The 17,096-nt window shown below is 38.2% G+C and overlaps 1 protein-coding gene across 2 annotated transcripts in view; it reads left to right on the top strand.

Moving 5' to 3' along the window:
* Window positions 1-17,096, top strand: part of CELF2 (CUGBP Elav-like family member 2) — a 619,768-nt gene that overhangs the window by 232,995 nt on the left and 369,677 nt on the right. Inside the window, exon 1 of one of the 2 annotated variants that reach the window (XM_027838842.1) lies at window positions 14,533-14,700. The exons of the other annotated variant lie outside the window; for it this stretch is intronic. Within the exon in view, the coding sequence (XP_027694643.1) occupies window positions 14,627-14,700 (74 nt within the window). The 5' untranslated portion in view covers window positions 14,533-14,626. Of the gene's footprint in view, window positions 1-14,532; window positions 14,701-17,096 lie in introns of those variants that run through there. 2 annotated transcript variants of the gene reach the window in all.

Genomic DNA, 17,096 nt, shown 5'->3' with positions numbered 1-17,096 from the left:
GAGAGAGAGAGAGAGAGAGAGAGAGAGAGAGAGAGAGAGAGAGAAAGATTGAAAGAAAGAGAGGGAGAAAAAGGATTGCATATTCGTACTAGTTACCTTTTGAAAGCTTCTCATGTATTGGCCCACTGTTATATGTGAAGGGTAGGCAACTAATTTAAAAAGCAGAATTTGGCTCTTCATTTGTCTTTCCTGTTGTAATATTTCTTTTTCATTATTATGCACTGTGCTTGGAATAATCATGGTAAAAAGGAACTAAGATGACTCCATATTAGACTTGTGTTCCAAATACCACTTTAATTAGAATTTAGCCGACCTAAGATAATCCTTTGTGCTACCAGTTGAGTGCTTTTCTTCTGTTTGCCAAAATATGTACTTGTGTTTGAGGACCAGTGCACATGTATGATGTTCTGAGTCCCCATATACTGAAAGCAAATATACATCCTTGCATGTCACCTACACTCCAGTTCCATCATATACTACGAAAGAGCTACCACTAACCTTTTTTTGGGGGGGGGTAGAGGGAATTATGTGAAAATCGGCATCCTGCTTTGAAATGTAGTCTTTTCTTTATTTGCTAGCAGACATTGTAACACTGAATACATCTTTGGGTCTGACAATGGGACGGGCTGAACAATGGAGCTGTCAAACTAGCTTATTGCATGTCTGTAGCTGTTGTTTTTTTTTTCCTCAACACTCTTTTTATCTTCTATAATCTTGTTTGTATAGACTATGCAGAATGAAGAGCTCTTAGTATTGCTTGTTTATGGTTGTGGGTTTAAAAATTTTAATATCCACCATTCATAGAGCTTTTTGCATTTTGTAGCTATGTCGGTTGGATTAAGTTAGAGATTTATTGCTATCCTCTCTGTTAACTAGAGAAAGAAAACTTATTGATTGAGAAGCTTGTAATACCATTATCAATCTGGCAAATACCTTGTTGTCAGACATCTCTATACAATATTTAATGCCTGGTAATTTCAAGTTTTCCTGTTTTGCAGACTTGAGGCACTTACAATATAGACAAAGTTAAGAGATTTTTTAAAAAATTAAATAAATTACTATTTCTAGTCTTTGATCCATTTTTGTAATCCAGGAAGGAGTAAGATTAGAAATCCAAGGACAAATGGTGGAACTTTTGCCCACATAATCTTTATCATAAATTATAATTATAAAATAGCCATGATAATAATGACTGAGTTATAGGTCTCTATGAGGAAATATTGAAGCTTTTGTTTCTGATTCTTAATTTATTCTTATGCCCTCATAAAGTACAGCATTATGGAATTTAAAAAATGTTTTTTTCAAGCTTTCCAAAATTGTATTTTGAAAGACAAGTGCTTGTCTCTAATGCAGGGATAGTGAGATTTCAGGCAGAGAAAATAGAAAAATCTGTTTCTAACTTTAAAAATAAAAAATACTTTGTTTCTTTTCCTGAGCATATAATTAATGGTATTAATATATTAAATAACAATGAATTTGATTAATGATAGACATAATCAAGAGATAGTTATTTTCTCTAGCATGCATGTTTTGCTGAAAAATATGCACAAAAAGCAATAAAAAAAATCAGTGGATTTTAGAGTAATTTTCCACCACTTTTTTTTTTTAAGGCAAGAGAGATATCAGTAAACAAAATGAAAATCTTTTAGTTGGACATAATGTTTCCTGGCCATGTACCTTGTTAGTTTATTTTATCAGTAGTCAAGATGGAATTAGGGACAGCATTAAATATGTATGAAAATATGTGTGTTTGTGAAACAGTAAATATCTTTCAAGAGTTTGGACATAAATTGTTATAGTTTAGATTTTGGAGGATATGAAATATGTTTTAATGTTATTACTAAACCATCAGTGCAAATGTGACTGGTATTTAGCATGAGCAATTCATATCTAGAGTGCTTTTCTTAAGGCAAGAAGCTTCTGACGATATTTTTGGAAACATTTACTGGCCCTCAGAGAACAAATAAGATGATGCCTCTTTCTCTAAAGCTAAGATGTGATACATTTTTGAAGTTAGTCATCTCATACAGAGTGGATTCCAAAATTTGCAATTATCTTGGTCTTTTACTTCCAATCTAATGTGAACTTTTCGCTCCAGTGGGTGCACTAAGCAATTGCTTTCAGGATGAGCTTAGAACAGGAAACTGGTGAAACCTTTTCTGGGTGTCTCCAGCTCACCCAGCTTATAATTTGGGAGAATCCAGATCCAGAAACCAAGCTGAAAGTAATGAATTCATGTTATCTCTGGGATTTGAGGGGATGTTAAACAGTATTTTGAGAAAGCAGTCTTAACCAATATTTTCCTCCATTTCCCAGGTGCTCGTTAATATTGTATTTGTGTTAAGAAATAACTTTGAAACATACATGCTAACTTCTTAGTCATGTTAAATTACGGATGCTTCCCTTATAACCAATTTATTTTCTTTAAGTCTTGGGTGACTTTTGTTAGGTCAGAGTCTTTTCTGCTGTTTTTACACATAGAAATTGAAATCCACTTTCCTAGATTTAGTAAGTAACCCTTTGCTTTAACTGAAAGAGCAGCTCACTGCTAGGAATTTGGGGAACTTCTCTGTAACCATTTCCCTAAGTGTACCAAGACAGCTAGTCTCTTTCCTGCAATAATTCTCAACTGTGTAATTCACTTCTCCTCCAACCTTGCCAAATGACCAGAAGATGCCAAAATAAAGCATAGTTTTAAATACAAAACTATGCAAAGTTCAGATTTGCAGAGAATGAACCATTGAAAATTCAAATGGGTGAACTGTCATTTTGAAACAAACTACAGAGATCATACCCAGAATATCTTCCCAAATGAGTTTTGAGCCATGTCCCCATGTTTTTAATTGACCACAACATACAATCTCTAATCCCAAGGTATTAATATTCTCTTTGTTAAAGCAGAATAAAACTAAAGTGTTCTTGTTACCAAGTTTAAGTATATAAGATTGCTAACTATACCTTTGGGGCTGAAAAAACAAAAGAGCACATTCAATTAATATTCGTACCTAGAATTTTTATAGCAAGTGCAGATTGTGCTTGAATACTTAGGAAGTCATTCAACGAGTGAATCAATACTAATTATTGTAATCAGGAGGGTTAATTAGTAGAAGATGTGGCTGATGGAAAGTTCATTGCTTACAGCCCTGGAAACACCTATGTTGATGAAACCTAAAGGGAAGATGCCAAAGAAAGAGCTTCATGTGAAAAGAAGACAGGTTCTCACTTGGCATTAAAGGGGCCAAACTTCCCAGAAGAGAAACCTGCCTTGATTTTCGCACAGGGTGGATGTCGAGGAAATTAGAAACAGCCAACTGAGTTGCTTGTAAAGCAATTTCTGTGGAAGTCATTAATGGAGTTCAGGGGCCTTCTTTGCCTCCTCTGCTGTTCTGCACCATCTATTTGTGCCTCCTCCCTCTTTCTCTCATATGTTAATCTGTGCAAATCTTTTCAATTTCAGTCTTATTTATGAATCATCCTTATTAGCCTCCATTCACTTTTAATATGGGCACTTTCTGAGAGTTGTAGGGCTTTTTTGGGGGGGAGCTAGGGGGTTCTTTTTTTCTTTCATACAAATTTCTCTCTCTCTCTTTCTTTCTCTCTTTCTCTTTCTCTCCTTACCCCTACTGCTGCTGGATTTGAGAGCTTCTTTTAGCAAGTAGAGACTCTTATTTTTTTTAGGAGAGATGCAGCCATACTTCATTCAAAGGACAGGGTTTGGAGAGGATTAACAATTTGTGGAATTTCAGTTAGCTGACATTGGGAAGAGGGTGTCTGGGGAAGGAAAACATTTGTGAGGTTCAAATGATGTGGCCAATTAAGAATTAAAATGAAGTGTTCTAGAGCTTAAACACCTCTACATTTTACATGCCAACAATCTCCAGAGAGTAATCCCAGGAAAACTATAAACCTAAATTCAAATGAATGTGTGTATATGTGCATATGTGTGTGTTCCTCCCCCACCATGCGTGCCCATTTCCATTCTTCAGAACATTATCATTCAAATTATTCCCTAGATTATGATTCAGGTACAGTGTCACAAATACTACTGGTTAAGTGTTGTTTTTAGATGAGGTAAATTCTGTTTCTAAACATATCATTCCTGCTTCCTGTAATGTCATTAGGGATTATCAGGTACAGGTGTTATTTATCTTTGCCACAGTTTTCCCATGACTCTTTTACTGCTTTCCCACATGTTTACTTGTATGTCAGCCCTATCAGAGGTAACTGAAAATGTCAGCTATTGGGAAAGGATGACACCAAGGCCAGTATGACATACGTTACTAGGGCAGTATGAGCTTCAGCCACCATAGCCCATTCCAACTTGACCTGTTCTATGATTGGCTGCCTGAGAAGATGATGAATCACGGGAGTTTATGAAATAGGACTTGCTAGCATACCCACAGAGGAAATAAAAACTTGAATTTTCTTGTCATAGGAAAGAAGAGCTTATTTAAAACAAAACAAAACTTATAATGCTGCTATATGCACAAGTTTTTAAAACTCATTCTCTCTGTGTGTCTCTCTCTGTGTCTCTCTGTCTCTGCCTCTCTTGTTTCTCTGTCTGTCTCTGTGTGTATGTCTGCGTGTGTGCGTGTGTGTGTGTGTGTGTGTGTGTGTCTTGATTATTGGTCGTTAGCTGTCCTCTAAACTGACTGGTCACAGTATAGTTGAGCCTTTATATAGGAACTGATCAAATGTTTCCCTTCCCCATTGTAAAACTGTCTCAGAAATATCAGTATTAAAATGATCTAGGATGTAACTGTGTCTTTCTATTTGGCTCTCAGGTTTCTAGGTCTTCTTTTTGCCTCTCTATTCACCAGTTCTCCTCCACAAACAAGATGGTTCAGAAACCATCAATGGGTATGGTTATTCATCTTGCTGCTAGGTAGCATGTATTCATAAAGAGGTGTATGATCCCATTTTATACCAATTCTGAAATATTGTGATTCTCTTTTAGGTAGGAGAGATCAGTCTCAGGTGCCAATAATTAGGGTGCTTTTATTTTTTAGCTATCAGGACTATCTTCTATGCCCCTATTCTATGACATTGTTAAAAGGAATATTTCCAGAATATAATTGTCAGTCCCACCCTGAGATTCCCTCGTAGCTATATAAGTGGAATTAGGGGGTGGTTAGAGGTGAAAGGGAAACCCTGGTGCCAGAAGAACAATTTCTTTTCTTACTGTAACTTTTAGCTTTTAAAATAATGGGGGAGGGGTAAGGAAAAATAGATAAAAAGCATTATGTGTGTTTTTTTTTTGTTTTGCTCATCATGAATCTTTGGCCCTTAAATATTTGACATATTGCTAAATTATCTACATATTTCCTTGCCTGAGGTTCCTGTGTACATCATCCATGTATTGATAACAAAAATACTGGCCGTAGGATGTCTGAGTTTGAATCCTGCCTATACCCTTGGCAAGTCCCTTATCCTCTCTAAGCCTCAATTTTCTCATCTTTTTAAAAAAAAAGGATAGTAGCAATCATCTCACAAGGATAGTGGGATTATCAAGTTAGATTATGTATATAAAGCATTTTGCAAACCTTAAAGTTTTATTGAAATGTTAGCTATTAATAATAGTATTGCCACTTGCCTGAATTTCCCAATCCATTATCATTTTACCCATTAACATGAGTCAGTAAAAGAACCATCCCATTGTAAGAGAGGTTATGGAGTTTGACCTATACTTGGTCACTGCTTATTTTCTGAGGGTTTAGGCACACTTCCTCTCCTGAAGTAAATTCAGCTCCCCAAGGTGCAGCCCTCTGTTCCTTCCAACTCATTCCTTGCCAAATTTGTAGAAGAATGAAACAGTAGAAGAATGAAAGATAAGAGAAAAAAATAGAATATGAAAGGAGAAATAACAGCCCTTTTACTTTTAACAATTTCTTCTCTTTTCTCCATTTCAACTCTTGAGGGTCCTAAGAACTTAGAAAGCAAGAATTTTAAGCATACCCCTAGGATTTTCTTTTCTTGAGTTGTTTTTAACCTCTGGAATAGGGAGAAGAACTGAAAAAGTAGTAAATGTAGATGAATCTGAAGCATCCTTTGAATATAAATACAGAAAAAGTATTCTTCCCTAATTCTGTGCTTCATCTCTGTGGAGAACAGATTGACTGCCAATAGTTCATGTTGCAATGATCAGCCAAGTATGTATGGAATTTTATGTGCCCAGCATAAATACTATGAGAGATACAAGAAAAATATGTAAGACACAGTTCCTTACCTTCATGGGGTTTACAGTCCTGTGGGAGAAAAGGGGCAGAGGTATGGGGGAGACATGATCAGTACTCAGGAAACCTAGAGAAAGCACAAGCTAGGGTATAATGTACTTAGTCACGTGAAATAGGCAATAAATGAATTGTAATTCAAACAAAATTGAGTTCTATGGAAACCAAATTACTATAGGAAAGGCTGCATGGAGTAAATGAGATTTGAGATAGGTCACGTAGTAAAAAGTTGGGTGAGGTAGAAAAGAGGAGGGGAGGGAATGATGGTAATACATATAGCTAAATTAATAATATAAAAATAGTAACTAGTGTTTACATAGCTCTTTAAGGTTTGGAAAGCACTTTACAAATGTTATCTTGTTTGATCCTCACAACAGTCCTGTGAGGTAGGTGCATCCTCACTTTAAAGAGGAGGAAACTGAAGCACAGAGGGATTACCTAGGTAATAGCACAGAGAAAAAGCTAGGTGACACAGTGGGTAAGAATCCTGAACTTGGAGTCAGAAAGAGGAGTTCAAATCCCACTACATACATTTACTAGCTGTGTGACACTTGGGCATGTCTTAACCTCTCTCAGCCTCAGTTTCCTTCTCTGCAAAATTGGGATTAAAAACAGGAAGTACCTCACAGGGTTGTTATGATCAGATGAGATAACATATATATGGCACAAGGGCTTTGTAAATGTTCTTTATTGTTATATTTGCCCATTGTCACACAGCTAGTAAATATCTGAGGTAGGATTTGAACCCAGGTCTTACTGATTCCAAGTCCTGTGCTCTAGCCACTGTGCTAGCTAGCTGCCTCAAATAAAATAATACTGCTTTAGGTCTAGAACTAGCAGGCAGATAGATGACATAGTGAATATAGCTCCGGGAGATATCCTGACACTGTATGACCCTGAGCATCTATTAACCTCAGTTTCTTCATTTGTAAAATAATGAGATAACCTCTCACTTCTCTTCTGTCTTTAAATCTATGAACTTACAATGTAATACTTTTCTTTACAAAAAAAAAGTCAATTTACATTTATGACCCCTTCTAATAACAGCACATTCATATAAAGTAAGGAGGGGAAAATATTACTTTATATGTGGGAGAATTGAGGCACATAATGGTTCAGTGTGTCAAGATCAGATCCTTTGTAGTGGGCTCACCCAGGAACCCAAATCTCTAGATATTTTACCAGGAAAACATGATTCATGTATCTACGCTAGAATTTTTGTGTGGACATCTAACTTTTTAATAGATAATTCCTATAGCCTCCCTTGGAACATTTGAGAGAAAGAGGAATAGGAAAACCAATTGTTCTTTCTTATACACTCTGGAAACCAAGTGAAAATTTCAAATCTCTTTAAATAATCTTAAGAATAATCTTTTAAAAAATCTTTTTAAAATATTAAATGGGTCATATTTGAACCATGATCATGGAAAAAATAGATACCTCATGTTCCAAAACTTAAGTCATTTTCAAACTACATTGCTATTTTAATGGATTAGTTATAGAACTGGTAGAGTAATAAGAAGGTTAAAACATAGTAGTCATTATCTAAAGATGATGATAGCCATTCATTCATTCATTCATTCATTCATTCATTCATTCATTCATTCATTTAGATTTCCCTACTAAGAAGTTATAGTCACCCATTTGGTAAAGGGACTAGCTGATTCATCAGAAAGTTAAATCATTAGCTTCCAGTGCCATCCATCAGGATCTCTGACAGAATGAAATGGAGAACCCAACAGGCTTGGTTCTCAGGTCTCATGATGTTTTCATTCTATTTTAAAGTAACAGTCTTATCCAGCTCTTGTCTCCAGCCTCCATATTAGGTGTACTCCTCACATAATGGACAAAAGCTCTTCTACGGAGATTAGTTATCGTTGCGGGTAAAGTAGATTCATGTGTTTTAATTTACTGAAACCCAAAGCTTGTGCTGTGCCTAATTCTCACTCGTCATCAAGATGTATTTGTTTGAAAAGGAGAGACCCAGACAAATGGAGCTGAAGTACCTCCCGAGACTGTCTCGTAAGATGGGATTGTGATTCATGCCAAGACCACAGTCACAGAACACCCCTCCAGAAGGCTCAAAACGCTTTCATTTCTTTCTCTTTCACCCCCCACCTGTTGCTGCTTTCATTGAGACCCAGAGTAATGCCTACTGCAATCTCTCGTCCAGTTGCAGCTGTTCGTCTAGCTGTTGGTTCTATTTCTTAAGGCAGTAATTCATTCTCTTCTTTTATCACATGTTCCAGTAACTTAAATGCGAAACTAGGGAGAAAACTTTTCTTTGAGCCAAGGGAAGGGGGAGGGAAACTGCACAGAAGTAGAAGGGCAGAGGTTGAGATAGGAACTGTGATAGATTGCAAACCTTTTTGTGATGAGGATAGATTTTCTCAATTACAAGTCTGTATAAACCAGTGGAGTTTATTCCTGTCGACAAGACTAGCACCAGAGTTTGTAATCTGGGAGAATTTTTAAAATGCAGGTATTTTCAAGGGTGTCACCAAAGCCATTCTTTCATCATTCTGCAACTATTTATTGATGCTTCCAATATACCGTCAAATCACTGTTTTCTTTGCCTACTTTACCCTACTTCTGCCTTTCCTAATTTTCACATGCTATTACTCACTTTCATTTCACACAGTACTTGATCCTGCCTCCCTTAGCATATCCCCTGGCAGGGTCTGAAAAGGAATTGCAGTGCCCGGTGAATAGAGCAGCTGTTCCTGGTTCAGAAATCAGCCTCAGCCAAAGCAAAGCCGAACTTGATTTCTCTTCCAGATAAGCAATGACTGCTCCATTCACTCTTACCTACCTTTTTATAACTCTCTCCCCCTCCCTCTCCCCCTCCCCCTTCCTCTCCCCCCTCCCTACCTTCCCTCCCCTCCTCTCCTCTCTCTCTCACACACACACATACACACACACACACACACACACACACACACACTCACAGTAGAGCTTTTGGCATTGTTCAATACTTGCAGTTCCCTGTTGAGAAACAGAGAAGAGAAATGGGGGTTAGGGAGAATGGGGGAAAGGAAAAAGGAAGGCAGAAAAGAAACATATAAAGAAAAGAATGGACAAAAGCAAAGGGAGAAAAAAAGTGAAGGAAAGATAAGATGGTTGCTAGTTGGATAGGGAAGATTTTCAGTATTCCCATTTTCTCCATTGGGAGAAATCACTATAAAAATCTCAGAGTTACACCTGAATTTCAGAGGGCAAAAGTGTGTGTACTTAGTATATGTTAGTGAATATGTTCCTTGTGTATGTATATTTATGTGTATATATGTATGTTATTTATGTATGTATTTGGATGTGTGTACAACAAAGCAACACCTTCAGTTTGAGAGAGGCTTCTAAATGTAGATAAATTCACAGTTGGATATTTGCTGTGAATAAGAGATGATTCAGGAAAAAAATTATAAATAAGCAAAATCTGCAGTAGTTCTTTTAAAGCAGATAGGCCTATTTTAAATGTACTTTAAAATTTAATGTGTGATTTTAATAGCATGTTCATGTTCCCACAGAATCTTAATTTTAAGACTTATTTTTATGAAACAGGTGGTATAACCTTAATAGAATTTAATAAGGCCAGCATTTCATTAGTTTTCAAAATAAGAAAAAAAAAAGTGGGTGGAAACTTTTGCTGTCAATTAAAAAAAATCAGCTTATATCTTTATAAAACCAAGAAAAGATACATTCACACTGTATCACTTATGGATCTGTTTTATTTTTTTAAAGCACATGAAAAACACCACAGTTTATTTTTGCAAGTCGCTAATGAAGCTGGAATGGGCTAGGAACAAACACATGGCCACAAAGTCAGATAGTCTCTCAGGTACTTAAAATTCATGTGGATTTCAAATTTATTGGCTGGAAATGATAGGAAATTCCCATTTAGGTCCCATTTTTCTGGCTCCAAATTGCTCTAAGCACATTGGTGGGTTGTTGTTGTTTTTAACCACAACAGTTATGTTAATAAAATTTGAGTCTGAAAATGTGATAGGGAAAAGCTGTTTTGTATTCTGGCTTGACATGAAGAGCCAGGAGTGCAGGTAAAACCTTTCGAAGGGATACAATCATTGTAGAGAATTTTCCATGACTTTATGTAACTGTGTTGCCAATCTGGTAATGCCTTTTAAAGAGTTTCTAATTAATGTTTCTAATTAATGTTTAGTGATAACAGAATGAATATTTGTCATGGAACACACTGTGTTATTGGCAGGAGGAGGGAATCAGGTGTCCCATCACTTTCTTTACTGTTTCAAATCTTATGTGTGAGACACATTAGGCTCTAGTATCCAAATAAAATAACATACTTTCTTTTAATAGGATTGTTCCATTGGAAGTCTGTGCCAGACTGCTAGCTCATTGATAAAGTGGGAGGGAGCCCTTTAACAGAAACAGTACTTCATCTAACATAAAATACAGCATTTAAAGAAAAAAGTCTTTTTTTTTTTAATTGAATGTCCTTGCTTTGAGGCCAGCGGTAATCTGGGTCTCAAACTGTGCTTGTTGCTCTGAGTTTAGTTATAGGATGGAGGATAAGGAAGGTGGGCAGTTAAAATAGAACACTGTGCATTTACTTGCCTGGGAAGGGTTGCTATGAAATGAGGTCACTCAGAAACTTCCCCCTTGAAGTGCTTCCAATTCTTACATTGCCTTTTGTTTGGGAATTGAATAGCAAGTTGATTAAAAAAAAGGGGGGGAGGGTGAGACAATTAAGGAAGGTGGGGGATGGGATGAGAGAAGAGCTTGGGGGTTTTAGCTCCTAGGACTGAAACTGAAGGGTCCCAGAAAAAAAGTGAAAGCTCTGGCCATCCAGTTCCTCACAGTTATATCTGCCATGATGTCAGCATGTAGGTTGTGCAGATGGGAGAGGCTCACTCCTGTGGGTGCTGTTTTAACTTCACCAGAATGCTAAATAGCTCCATGGAATCTGAAGGCTTCGGCAGCAAGCCAGTGGGGCTAACCATCAACTAAACCCAACTAGCAAAACATGATACCGGATGACTCAGTTTAGCATAAAATGAATCAAAGGGGTTACATTTCTTTATATCTTTTAACTCCACCTTCTGTCATTTTAAGCTTTCCATGAGGAAGAGAGGGATATTTGGAGGGTGATATTTTCTTTAAGCTTAAGACATTTTAAAAGTTCAGTTTTTAAAACTGCTGCTGTGTATGGGCTGAGATCACGGAAACATAATAGATATTTGAAATAAGAGCTTAGATCGGAAGACTGCTGTTAGCCTGTGTTGCTTGTCCCCTCCCCCCAACACACACACACACACACTCACACACACACACACATCCCTACATGTAGGCCTGTGGCTTCTGTTCCATCATTTATATATTTGTAACTTCACTATTCAAACTCTGCTGTACTCCATAAGCTTTCCTTGGTTTATATCTCTATATCCTTTAAATTCTTTTGTATCTGACCCTGGTCCTTCTTCTAACTTTAAATGGGAAAAGCAAATGTGCTTTGAAAAGTATGTTACACTGTAGTTGTTAAATAAAGCAGTAACCTATGCACTCATAATGCTTTCTCTATGACCTACTTACATACAACTTCACCCTCCTTATAGTATGATTAAAAGCTGCTTTGAATCCACTATTCCCTCAAGGGATTTGAGGCTAGAATTTAACAAACTGCTGAGAAGGCTTAAGTCAGTAAGAGGGCTTCCCTACAGCTTCTTCCAGCTAATTCACATACAATTAAAAGGAAAATAAATATTTCAAAAGACTGTACATGTTAATGAATAATGTTTCACCTTATAGAATGGGTTACTTAACCATATACAGTATTGAGATTTGTTTTAGAAGTTGATTTTTCTACATGGTTTTTAAAAACAGGTTTCCTTTGGGGGATGTTTTGGAGGGTCAATTTTGTTTGGCCATATGGAGAGAGATTTACTATTTATGGTGTATATTATTCATTTACTCCTTATTTTAAGTCTCTTGCACTCCTAAATAATACATGCCAAACTGAAGGTCAAGGATCGTCTCTGTCAGTCCAATCAACCTCTTCTGTAGAATAGTAAAGTAATTAAAAAAAAAACAACCCACCAAAAACAACAACAAAACCTTCATATTTTTCTGGTCAGTAGGAATAAGTGGGCTTGTGGACAGTGTCTGGCAACAGAGGGGAATCGGGCTGTATAGACATAAGACAGTTTCATTCAGTGCTTTTTTTTCAATTCTATATGAATTTAAAACTGATACCTCAGCAATGGAGAAAATATTTTAAAACTAAGGTAAATCCAATTCTTGCTATGATTGATTCACTATTGTGGAGGTGGAAAGTCAAAAGTCCTATGTTAGTTCAGCTGAAGGAAATTAGGCCAGCGTCTTGGAAGGATGAATTGAACTAAATCTTCCAAGGTCCATTACCTTATAGTACTCAGGGTACCATATCTGGATAATACTGGTACGTAAATGTCAGCTTTACCACTTAACTGGTGAAAATGGTAGGTACTCTTCTTGTAGGCTTGTGGAATCTAAATCAGAATAAAAATGTTTTCTTCAGTGGTGGCCTGTTCTGAATATAGCATTCAAAAGGACTTTGGTAGAAGATAATTATCTTTTCCCCCCACATTGTGACTTCTAATATCTCTAACTACACATTACTTAATTGGTTAACTCTGACTATGCTTTCATTTATTTGACAGAATAAAATAGCCCACCTCCTAGAGCCCAACATTCTGTAGGGTTTTGCTTGACACTTAGTAGCTGTGTGGCCATAAACAAGTCACTTAACTTCCTTCAGCCTCAGTTTCCTCATCTGCAAGAGAAGGATCATAATACTATCTTTGGCTGTTGTGAGGAAAATGCTTTGTTAACCTTAAATCGCCATACAAGTGAGAGATATTATTGTCATTATCACTATTATTATGTTAATTTAATATCTGGTTCTATGATGGATAAGAAGATTGAAAGAAAATCAATGGATTTGCAAAAGAGGCCTTGCAGTGCCATCCTGTATACTAACAGCAATGAAGTGAAAAGTGGTACCAGAACGGGGAAGCACGGGAATTGTAAACTTCTAGACTACTTTGACCGTGCAGGTTTTAAAATGTGAAATACACCAAAGCAGATCGAGTATCATTTTGTGAACTGTTCAGTTGTTTCAAAATCCATTTATTTGAACAAAACAATATTAAAAATCAACGTTACCACAGCATAATGTGAAATACTTATTTTTCCAACACACCCTCAAACCACCTTCTAAAGATCATCTCACCTTCTTCTGTCTATTACTAATGGAGATTTTTGCCACTTTCCCCAATTCCATTAAATGTAATCATTCCACATATTTAAATAGACATTTTAGCTGAATAGCTGCTACATCTGACAACTTAATATAACTCATCCTGTTGGATTGTCGCGTGTCTAATAGTAGGAATTTATACATTAATGATTTATCACCCGTAGGAGAAGATAAAATGTGCTATTTCTGTCGTCTCATACTTGAAACTTACTTTTTTTCAGAATTTCAACATAATGCAAAAAGAATTGTTTCTGTGCAGGATTAGTTGTTTTGTTTTGTTTTGTTTTTTTCCCTTCTTCTTTCCCTTTTACATGTTGAACTAAGTTCCTAAATGTAATCTTTGATTATTTAGGCAAGATATAATTTACCGGATATATTTTCCTAATTAAATCACTAAGTCCAGGTAAGTTATTTCTAGAAAGGTCACTCGATGGCAATTCTGCCTTATAAAGCAGCCTACTTAAAGCTCTTTATCTTTCTTTTTATTGCTAGGGCTTGCCGGTTGCTTTTTTTTTTTTTTAACTTTGTACTGAAATTGGCCTTGGAAACATAGTCACACCACTCCATGCTATCAGGTCTGGTTATAAAGGCTTTATTGTCGGTTGAATGCCAACTGGGAAGATTTTTTAGAGAACTCATTTACATTTCCAGATATTGTTGGAACTGCAAAAGTATTTGTTGCAATAGTGCCTTTCCCAAGCAAGCCCTTTCTTGCTTTGCTGTTCTTCTTCATGGTAGGATCTTTGCTCCTTCCGCCCCCCCCTTCCATTTCAGGGGTCGTTGCGGGGCGGGGAGGTGGGGAGGTGGGGAGAGCACCACCTTAGGCGGAGTTGCAGGGGTTAAGCTGTAGCTGCAGTGGGAGCGTAGCCCCGCCCCTTCTTTCAGCACCTGGTGCTCTATAGACAGTTGCCTCAGCAGTAGATTTCAGAGGGGATTGGAGGAAAAACAAGAGAGGGGGAGAGAATGTGACAACTGCCGCTTTGGGTTGCTGCCTTGGGGGGTGGGGGGAGGCCTCCCGCACCTGTCCCTGCCTGTCTCTCAGCCAGCCCAGTCGCTGAATCAGACCCAGCCCGGAGCAGGCATCCCTCATCTGCCAGACCCGGGAGCGAGCGGTTGCCCCGTAAAGAACATGACTTCTTCCTTCAAGCTGGATTTCCTCCCGGAGATGATGGTTGATAGCCGCTTGCTAGTTTCAGAGAGAATGTAAGTGGAGCCCTGGCCGCCCCTGCCCGATGCAGCAGCATCTTCGGAGCGAGCTCTGGTGCCTCTGAGGGGGCAGAGCGTGGGGGGCTGGAGGGAGGGCGGCGGCAATGGGGAGCGTTCCGAGGACACCTTGGGCCATTTAAACAAAGCTCGCTGCTGCTGCCTCCGCTGCTGCTGCTGCTGCTGCCGCCGCCGCTGCCGCCACCGCCGCCGCCGCTGCTGCTGCCGCTGCCTCCACTGCTGCTGCTGCTGCCTCTGCTGCTGCAAAGTCTCGTTTATCTGGAACCTCTCTGGAGGGGACTGAGGAATTTGCAAGCGGTTGGCATTCTTCTCTGCCTAGAACGGAACGGTAGTTGGTTGGGGGAGGGGGGAAAAGGAGGGGGTCTCCTCCACCCTCAGTACCCCCCAACCCCCCAAATATCCATAGATTAGCTGCTTCTCTGGTTTTCTGGCAGGAGGCTGGCTCCTTGAACGCGGTGAGGAGGCAGAATGCTTCCCCCCCCCCCAATTCTATCGCGGTGCCATGTGAAAATGCGGGCGAGCTCAGAGCAGATGAGCACACTTTCCCTCAGGTCCAGTGACATTCCAATGTAGATGGAGGCGCACGCGCGCCAGCGTGCATGCAGGCATGCATGCATGCATGCGTGTGTATATGTGTGTGTGCGTGTGAGTAACAATTTGGGGTGGATAGGTATTTTTGCTAGCTCCTTCCAAGAACATAATTAAAGATTCTGCAAATTACACCCCCTTCCTATCAGACTTGAAATTTGTAAAGGTTCCTTGTTTTCTAAGGGGGGAAAAGGTTGTAAAGATGGGAAGAGGGGAGGGCGGTGGAGAGAAGTGGAAGAAGGGATAATTATAAAGTATTAAAATAGCCAGGTGTACTCTAGCGCGGAAATTACAGGTATTTTTTTTTTACGTAATCATGATGGTTTGTCTGATAATGCACTGTGTAATTTAATAATTAATGTGATTCGAGTTGTCTTAAAATGTAGTCAAATCGAAGTAGGTAACACTTATTGGAAGAGGTACGAGTGTTGGAATTCGTAAAGAAAAGGAGCATGTCTAATTTTATAGCTGCCTTCATTGATCTGGATATGAAAGTTTCTTCATCAACTCAGGCGCTCTTGGGTCAGGAGGATTTTACAGGTACTCCAAGTATCTTGAAGGAAGGAGGGAAGGAGAAAAGGAAGGGAGGGAGGGAAGGAAGGGAGGAAATGTTTGATTTCGAAAGGAGATGATATAGAAAGTGGTGGAATTTTTTAGACAGACTATAGATTTCATCTAAGACTCCATAAGAAATTATGATCTTTTTTATTTAAATTACTCCTTAGCAAGAGTCGTGATGATGACTGTAGATCATAATAATGCCATGGGGGGAGGGGAAGTACTATATTGGTAAGAGTGCATATGTAAATAATATTATTCATGTCCTACTTGCTGGAAGGTTTACCATCCATAATTCTTTCTGAAGCTTTTCACATACTCTTGACTGTGTCGAGACCATTGAGGGCTTTATGATTCATTTCCCTGGCAACTAACTTTCCCCCAAGGTGCTAGATTCTTTTTCTAGTATGTTAAGTGTTATGAGTTGAGAGCTTTAGTGGTAGCCAATTGTTTCAGCAGCTGAGATTAAAGGGGGGGGGTGACGAGTAGAGGAGGGGAGAGGTTGATAGTAGAATGGGCTGAAAAGTGAATGACCAAGCACAATTTATGTAATACTTGCCCTCCTCGTGTAGAATGTCACTGTTTGTAAACATGATCAGGTCCATTGTTTCAACTGAGATAATTAGATAAATTAAAATACTGAATTTCCTTTTGATAGTTTTCTGTGAGAAATTGATCTCGATTAGTCCAAATTCCCAGGTTGCTTTCTTTAAAAGGTCTCTATCCGGTTTTATATATACATTCTCTGCCCCTTTCATTCCCTTATTTACATATCTATAGATAACTATAACCTCTATTAGTTGTTTTTGAAGTGTTATTACAGTTTCTCTTCAGGACCCCAGAGATCTGGCTGAATCAAAGCAGTATCTTATCAACACCATCATGGTTTGATTATACTTGCTACCTAGGAGATCATAATATACCTAGTTAATGAAACATCTCTAAACTTAAGCCAGGGAGCATTAATAGCATCTGAAAGATGTTCCCTTTGTCATGTCAGATTATGAAAATTCAACTTGTACTTTTCCTCTGGTAGATGAATGGTGGTGTGCTCAAACTGTTCCCTCTGAATAGAGTCTTTTGTATCATAGCCTTGGAGACCACTATTCAAATTCTAGAACGACTTCTTTTCCACTGTAGGTCCAAATATTGCTTATATCCAGATGATTGCTTTTGGAACCAGGACCAAATTGTTTTCTCTGTCAGTGATCACATATTGGAGAAAGAAA

Source organism: Vombatus ursinus, unplaced genomic scaffold (assembly GCF_900497805.2).
Source record: "Vombatus ursinus unplaced genomic scaffold, bare-nosed wombat genome assembly UNPS02014830.1, whole genome shotgun sequence".
NCBI classification, from domain to species: Eukaryota; Metazoa; Chordata; class Mammalia; order Diprotodontia; family Vombatidae; genus Vombatus; species Vombatus ursinus.
Note: the sequence above shows the minus strand (reverse complement) of the source record. Positions and strands in the feature narration are given on the sequence as shown.